At 49.2% G+C, this 7,926-nt stretch overlaps 1 protein-coding gene across 1 annotated transcript; it reads right to left on the reverse strand.

The window, feature by feature from the left end:
- Window positions 1-627: 627 nt before the first annotated feature.
- Window positions 628-7,610, reverse strand: LOC135177382 (flavin-containing monooxygenase 3-like). The gene is made up of 8 exons (XM_064147277.1): window positions 7,359-7,610; window positions 5,365-5,553; window positions 4,527-4,689; window positions 3,862-4,004; window positions 3,540-3,739; window positions 2,801-3,159; window positions 2,311-2,383; window positions 628-1,653 (listed from the first exon to the last, which is right to left on the reverse strand). The coding sequence occupies exons 1-8, from the start codon at window positions 7,488-7,490 to the stop codon at window positions 1,311-1,313; spliced, it is 1,602 nt and encodes a 533-aa protein (XP_064003347.1). The 5' UTR covers window positions 7,491-7,610; the 3' UTR covers window positions 628-1,310.
- Between the last annotated feature and the right edge of the window lie 316 nt (window positions 7,611-7,926).

Below are 7,926 nucleotides of genomic sequence, written 5' to 3' on the forward strand. Positions count from 1 at the left end.
AAGCTTCAATTTCCAGAGCCAGCTGAGTCTGGTCTGGGTGATTTCCAAAGTGTGGGGGGCAGGGAACAGCCAAACCATCACACCTGGTAGGAAGCAGCATGTTAGCTCAGGCAGAGGCACTGAAAAGGGAATGTGGCTGCCAGACACAGTTGATATCAGCCTTTGGATTCTTACATATCATTGGACACTGGAATGGGCTGCCCGGGGAGGTGGTGGAGTCACCGTCCCTGGGGCTGTTAAAGGCAAGATTGGATGTGGCACTTGGTGCCATGGTCTAGCCTTGAGCTCTGTGGTAAAGGGTTGGACTTGATGATCTGTGAGGTCTCTTCCAACCCTGATGATACTGTGATACTGCGATATTTCAACAGAGTCTAAAAGTTGCTCTGAGAATACTCTGGAATATCAGAGTATTCCTCTTAATATTTTAATTTGGTGTGGGCATCTTTCCTTTACTGGAAAAAATGTGAATGCTTTGCTTTGCTTGTTATGAAAATTCTTTTTCAAAGGGGCCTATTGAGGCAAGCTCTTTTTTAGCCAGAGCCCAAGCTCTACACCAAAACTTATTTCAAGAAACCCAGACACTTTAACTGCAGTTTTCCACCGGACAAAAGAGGCAGCAGGCAGAGATTTAAAGCTGTGTAACAAAGTACTACTATTTGAAACACATTTAGAGGGATAAAACAACCAGTAGATACTGCACTTGATATTTACAATCTTTCATAGGCCTACCTGAGAAACCCCCAAATTTACCATGTATGGAGACTGCACATGATTTATCAATGCCATTTTTGGGGATCTCTTGATGAATTATTTTCAGGTAACCAGCAGGGCAGCAGCCCACATTGCTCAGATGGAGAAAGCATCCCATACACACACACTGCACAGTAGTCCGACATCCCTTCCCATCCTCACCACATCCTCCCAGCATCATGGAATCATAGAATGCATTGGGTTGAAAAGGATTCTTGAAGGTACTCTTGTCCATCTCCCCTGTAGTAAGCAGGGACATCTTCAAGGAGATCAGGTTGGTCAGGGCCCTATCAAGTCTGACTGTGTTTCCAGGGATGGGGTCTCCACGCTGTCTCTGGGCAGCCTGTTTCAGTATTCCACTACTGTTCTTCATTGTAAAGAACTTCCTTTGTAAGTCCAACCTAACTCTACCCTGCTCTAGTTTAAAACCGTTGTCCCTCATCCTATTACTACAAGCCCTTCTAATCAGTCCTTCCCCAGCCTTCCTGTAGCTCCCCTTCAGATACTGAAATGCTGCTGTAAGGCCTTCTCAGATCCATCTCCTCTCCAGCTTGGGTCCTCTAACTATAAAGGGCAGTGAGGAGGAGAAGAAGTGGTGGCAGGAAGAGCATCCCCATCACAGCCAGCCAGGGAAAGGTGCTGGGGGCAGCAGGGGTGCTGCGTGTTTGTGTGGCTCTCAGGGTGCGGTCCCACTGGGTGAGGATGGCCTTTCTGGCCCCACTCCACTTCCCTGGGCCCGTTAGCCGAAACTGGTAGGGCGTGCAGGGGCCGAAGAAGACCTCCAAGGCCAGCCGTGGATCTGTCAGCAGGAGCTTCATCATGCTGGGCTTTACACCAATGGCTGAGGCCAGCTCGTCCATGTAGGTGATGTAATCTGGCTGCAGCGTGGTGCTGTTCCTGTGCCTTTGGGGAGAGAGGAGAGGAAAGGAGAGCCTGCTTTAGGTTTTCCCTTTTCATACATTTGAAAACTGCTTTTTACTTTAAGCACAATGAAGGCAGAATCTGTCCTCTGCTCTCCTTGCTACATCTGGGGAGCTGAGCTGGCAGGGATCATGGCTCCAGGGAACTTGCATCCATGTCAGTGGAGGAATGTGGCTGACAAGAAAACATTGTGCTTTGAAAGTCCCTGCCCTGCAACAGTTTCTAGAAACAAAAGAAAACACTGCTTGGGCCAGATTCAGCTTTCACTGGCTATATTAATATTTTTAAAGTATGGCTTTGCTATAATGTCAGATACCCTGTGAGGGGGGAAGCAAGCACTTCCATGGGCTTTGTGGGGGAAGAAAGTCACTTTGAAGAATAATGATGGCAATGTTCTATTTCTGCTGGGGTCTCACCCTGGTTACATGTGAGTGAGAAATGTTTTGTTTTTTTTTTCAGCTTGATAACAATCAGTGATGGCAAATGAGCATTTTCAGACAGGAAATCCTTCTGTCACAAATTTTCCACCCAAACATGCCTGATTCAAGCCTCCGCAGTGCCTGTAGCCAACTCGTTTTGGACTGAGATGATGGCAGGGCCCTTCTGACAGCACAGAGGGGTTCTGTGATGTGCGCTTACCCTTTGAGCTTCTTCCCCATCTTCTCATCAATGTCATCTATCATCTCACTGATGGGAGGGAGCATGCACTGCCCTAGAAAGAGCGGGAAGAACGTCAACAAAGGAGAGCTATGCCCAAGTGATCTGTCCCGAAGCAGATAAGGTTTGCAGGGATTAACAGAACCCTCAGGCATACCTCTTCCCTTTAGTGTCAGGACTTGGATGTTGACATTCTCCCCTGTTCTTAAAGGTATGCAGTAATGCCCAAGGGGCTCTTCAGCCCCACCACAGGGATTTCATTGAGAGCTGCAGCAAGCAAAAAATTGGCCTGCTCTCGTGATGAAACGTACCCCATCACACAGAGACCCCATTGCAGGTATTTCTGACCAAACTTTATCAGCCCTCAGGCACTGTTCTGGCTGCCAGTTTGAGCCTGACCATTACTGCTTGGAAATGCTACCTCCTGTTAACAGAAAACAGCTCTTCACTTAGTGCATGGCTATCCACCTACCCTGAAACACCTTGACTGCCCAGCGGCATTGGAGGTCCACTGTTGGCATGATGGCTCCAAGTGTCTGGACCAGCCCAATAACTGCTATGGTTGGCTTCTCAAGCTGAGGAGGGATGATACCTTTGTAAAGGGTGACCTCATTGTCCCTGCTTTTGATGATGGAACGATCCTCCATGAAAGGGTAAGAGTAAATGTAACCAGTGGCAAAGACTACAACATCGACGTCATCCTGCACAGTCCCATCTTGGAACAAGACGGATGTTTCTCTGAACTCCTTCACGTTTGGCTTTATCACCACCATGCCACAGGCGATGCGAGCTGGGAGGTCATCGTTGAACACTGGCTCCTTGCGGGAGGCTCTGCAAGGGCAAAGATGGTGGGGTTGTCACAGAAACAAGGAGCAGCAGCTACAAATTGGAACACAGAAGGTTTCACTTCAACATGAGGAGAAACTTCTTTACAGTGAGGGTGACAAAGCACAGGAACAGGCTGCCCAGAGAGGTTGTGGAGTCTCCTTCTCTGGAGACTTTCAAAACCCACCTGGATACAATCCTGTGTGAACTACCCTAGGTGATCCTGCCTTGGCAGGGGAGTTGGACTTGATCACTGGAGGTCCCTTGCAGCTTCTAAGTTTTGTGGTTCTGTGATTCTGTTGCTAGCCAACAGATAGGCATAGAGCTCAGTCTCATCCAGAACCATCAGCCTTGTGGCATTTGGGGATGGGCAGCCCCATGCATACCTGTCCAGTGGCATGAGGCCAAAATTCTCATGCTTGAAGGACCGATTCATGCTTCTCACATACAACCAGTCACTGAGTGCCCTGGGAAGGATATTCCTCAGCCAGGTTTGGAAGCGAGTGATGACCACCATATCCCAGGGGTAGCCATTGTCCCAGACACGTTTCATCACCCAGGACCCACTTCGAGTGCTCAGGTAGACCTGGAAGGACAGAGAGGTAGGGGTAACCTGCCCTGTTGTAATGGCTGTAAGCCTCTGGGGCTTGTCTGATGGAGACAGTGGCATATGCTTGAGGAGATGGGCTCTGGTATAGGTTCCCATACCTGTGACGCCATGGTGCTGAGCTCCACAGCAATATCAGAACCAGAGTTGCCCAAGCCTATCACCAGCACCTTCTTCGCTCTGAACTGCTCTGGTTCTTTGTACTCTCTGCTGTGAAAGTAGCAGCCTTTAAACTTCTCTATTCCTGGGGAGGAAAGCAGAAAGGGTCATAATTCAGCCCAGGAATGAAGAGGAGAGGCTGTGCTGATTTGGGTATCTCCCTTTCCCACAAACACTACCGTGGCATTCATCTGGTCTGTTCTCTTGCCAGAGAGAAAGCTTTCCCTAATAACATATATGTAAACAGCAAGGCAAAGGCTATCAGATAATGCATATGATGGTTGTACTCAAAATCACAGGAAAATGCCCCAGGAAGTGTTTGGCAAAATCCTTCTATGGGAAGTCTTCTGTTAAAGGAAACTGCATACAATAAGTTTGGGTTTTTTTCCCCTTGGGAAAGATCAGTATTGACTGCTGCTTTGATATAATTTGATTACTGGAGCATTTTTTATTTAAAAAACAGGGGTTTGGTTCCCTATTTAAAACACCACTCCCCAAAATATTGCCCTCCTAATGATGAGAAGGTATTTTTTCAGGGAAGAATATGGTGATGGAAGATATTTACCTAGCTGTGTCCCTGTTGATGAATTCCCTGTGTGAAGCTTACCTGGGAAGTCAGCGAAGGGGAGGTTTGGGTAGACTTGATGCCCAGAGCAAACCATTACAGCATCAAAAACAGTTGTCTCTTCCTTCCCATCCCTCTGGGTCACCACCTCCCACTGCCCCGTCACAGAAAAGTTGGGGTGTTTTCTAACCTTGGTGACCAGGGTCTTAAAGGAAACAAAGAAAGAGATTGGTGGGTGTGTAGAGCAGACAGAGAGGTTCAAGTTGGATTCAGAGGCCTCAGGAATCCCAGAGGATATTTGCCCTATGATTTTATTCTAGCACGTCCAGGGAATGCACAAAGAAGGAAGCTGAGACCTGGTTTAACAAAACTGGGAGGTTTTCTTGCCTGAATATTTCATCCCAGGATTTGTTTTCCCCAAATACCAAGGGCAATATGTATGAACGACAGCACAGAAAGTTCCACCTCAACATGAGGAAGAACTTCTTTACTGAAAGGGTGACAGAGTACTGGAACAGGCTGCCCAGGGAGGTTGTGGAGTCTCCTTCTCTGGAGACTTTCACAATCTGTCTGGATGTGTTCCTGTGCGATCTGAGCTAGATTCTATGGTCCTGCTCTGGCAGAGGGGTTGGACTCGATGATCTCTGAAGGTCCCTTCCAATCCCTAACATCCTGTGGTCCTGCATTGGAGTCAGTATCCATGTGGGAATTTAAAGTGTGGTGCTGAGGGACATGATTTAGTGGTGACTAAATTGGGTTGATGGTTGGATTTGATGATATTGAAGGTTTCTTCCAACCCAAATGACTATAGGACTTTGTGATTTTCCCTGTGGCAGGTCCCCCTGCTGTTGACTGTCCCTCTCCACTCTAGGCTTTTTACCTTGAATTGTATATGCTGGAGAAGGTCAAAGTGCTTGGCATACTTGCAGATGTAGTGCTGGAGCCTGGTGTTGTGCATGTAGTTGGGGTGGTCATCAGGGAAGGGGAAGTCAGGGTAACAGCTCATCTCTTTGCAGGAGTTGGTGAAGACAGTGCGGTAGATGCTGGCTCTGCCTTCTTCTGCTTTGTCCTGGAGTGAGAGCAGTGTAGATGCGTCCCTTTAGGGGGACATGACCCCTGCCTGTCCTGGAGCCCTGAACTAGTTCCTCCAGATGCTATTGCTCCTTGACCTCCGCTCTGAAGCCTGAGGAAAATAGCAAAACCATCAAGCACAACAGCCAGAGTGCAGAAGTGTCCTAATAGGTCGAGAGGAGGGGGTTGCATCATCCAAGGCATTTAGGAGACAGTTACATGCACACTTGCCAGGGAAAGTGAAAACCTCAGAGGAGGGGAGCATTGTGGAAGAACCATGCCAGAGTCTCTCCACTGCACATCCAGAAAACCTCAGGAAGTCAGGTGTGACACAGCCACAGTCAAGCACATGGACACTGCAAAATATCGCAGGAGACAGGTAACATGGGATCCCCATGAAGCCAGATTCTTTGTGGCCTGTCTGTAAAGCTTCCAAAATTCTGTGGGTGCTCCTGGACACCGCTCCTTTGAGCATGTACAGGTGAAGGCAGAAGGCCAGCCGGATGCATTTGCTTTGGTGCAGCAGCTTGGCAGCCTGTGCTTTATACCTGGCTGCCTATCAGACCAGTCTATCCAGGAACGTGGATGGAGGCTTGAGTCTTCTGCTAGCAATGCCCATGCCAGCTGGCCAGCATCCTACCAACACCTAGAAGGGCAGGACATGGGAGGACATGCCAAAATCCCCAAGACCATCATGCATGCAGTGGGGGATGAGCTGGCCTAGTTCAATTCTACACAAAATAGTCAGCCTCATGCATCACCCTGTCCCCCCAGTACTAGACCTGCATTGACATTTGGCTCTTAACAGGAGTTAACACATTTAATTTTGCTGATAGATTTGATGCCAGGATAGAGCTGGAAAAAAATACAGTGAGGTTTCTGTGCCAGAAAATTCATATTTGGGTTGGCTAAATGATTACCAATTTTCAATACAAGAGAAAACCCAAACAGATAAGGGGCTGAAGTGGTTTTCAGTTTCCTCCTCAATAGTGATATTCCATTATGAAATCAAAATAACAAAAAGTATTGCCAAACTTTCTGGAGGAATTTACTGGAGCTCTCCCCAGAAAAGAGAGAAAACATGTGGCCCATGTTTTGAGATGGATTGAATGTTCCAGATCATCCAAAACAAGCATTCTGCCCTTCTGCTCTGCCCTGGAGTTTAACTCAGGCAGGCTCAGCTCTTTTCCCTGACAGTATCCTGAGCTGCTCCTGCAACTGTGATCACACCTCACTCTGTCCCCTCAGCCCTGGCATGCTGGCAGTGGGGCATCTGGCATGAGGTTGTTCTTGGCCTGACACTCGAATTAACATCTGAACTCCTTTTTAGCTGTAGTGTGTGTCTGTTACCCGAAAGCAGGCTGATGGCTGTCCTAAGCAGCGCTGAGTGCTCGCCAAAGTGGGGCGTTGCTGCCAGCCCCACAGGGTGACTTCTGCAGGATCTGAGGACTCAGTTTGTCAGAGCTGTCCATGTCACCATGGACTCTGAGGGGAGCAGGTGCATGTCTTTGGTGCAGCCCCAAGGGTTTTGCAGCCCCGTAGTTGGGAGAAGCTGTCAGCTCCCTCCATTCCCAAAGAAGAAGGGTTGGAAGTTTGGTGGGGATTTGTTTCAACAAGCCCAGGTTATCCCCGGGATGAAGGAGGGAATCTGGGAACTTGTACTGAACCAGCCAAGCCCTCCCACACACAGTCATTGGAGCAGAGCAAATGAGTGCAGACATGCAGGGTGCAGCCAGGTACAAGCTTCCAGCCCCGAGGACACAGCTGTGAAACAGTCAGCCCTGAAACCAGGTCGCCACTCACCGTGTAGTACCAGAGTCCTCCAACAGCATCACTCCTCTCGAAGCAGGTGGGCTCCAGCCCCTCTTCCAGGCAGCACTTGATGGCCGCCAGCCCGCTGACACCTGCTCCCACCACTGCCACACGCTGCACCATGCTGTCCTGCTCAGGAGAGGAACGTGGCTGCGGAGGAGTCGAGAGCAGCTGGGCACACTCACCCAGGCGAGTCTGCACCCAGGTGATGCCACGTAGGAGCAAGGCACCTCCTCCCTAGCACAATGCCCCAGCTCCTTAAGCAGCCCCGGGGGGTTTGCTGATCCTTGCCCACCCGTTTCCTTGCAGCCCCCAGGTAAGTGCTTAAGAGTTTTGGGCAGGAGCTTACTCCTGGAGAGGAGCTTCAGACAAGCTCCCCAGAAACAGCAAAGCTCTTTTATGCAGCGCTGCACAGGAGGGCAGGGCCAGGACCAAGAGGTTGTTTCACTGGCTGACTTGTGCTGTTTGGACTTTAGCAAGCCTGGAGCTGCAACGTGAGGAGGAGCTGTGGGCTCAGAGCTCCAAAATTACAAATAAAGTGCAGGAATGGAGTTGTTGC

This window comes from Pogoniulus pusillus, chromosome 8 (assembly GCF_015220805.1).
Source record: "Pogoniulus pusillus isolate bPogPus1 chromosome 8, bPogPus1.pri, whole genome shotgun sequence".
Classification (NCBI taxonomy): domain Eukaryota; kingdom Metazoa; phylum Chordata; class Aves; order Piciformes; family Lybiidae; genus Pogoniulus; species Pogoniulus pusillus.

Bases quoted from the DNA above. Each gene is read 5' to 3' on its own strand.
- LOC135177382 (XM_064147277.1), bottom strand. From the start codon at position 7,490: ATGGTGCAGCGTGTGGCAGTGGTGGGAGCAGGTGTCAGCGGGCTGGCG. The intron at 3,740-3,861 runs GTATGGGAACCT...CTGTCCTTCCAG, and splicing joins TCAGCACCATGGCGTCACAG to GTCTACCTGAGCACTCGAAG. The intron at 1,654-2,310 runs GTAAGCGCACAT...CTCTCCCCAAAG, and splicing joins ATGGGGAAGAAGCTCAAAGG to GCACAGGAACAGCACCACGC.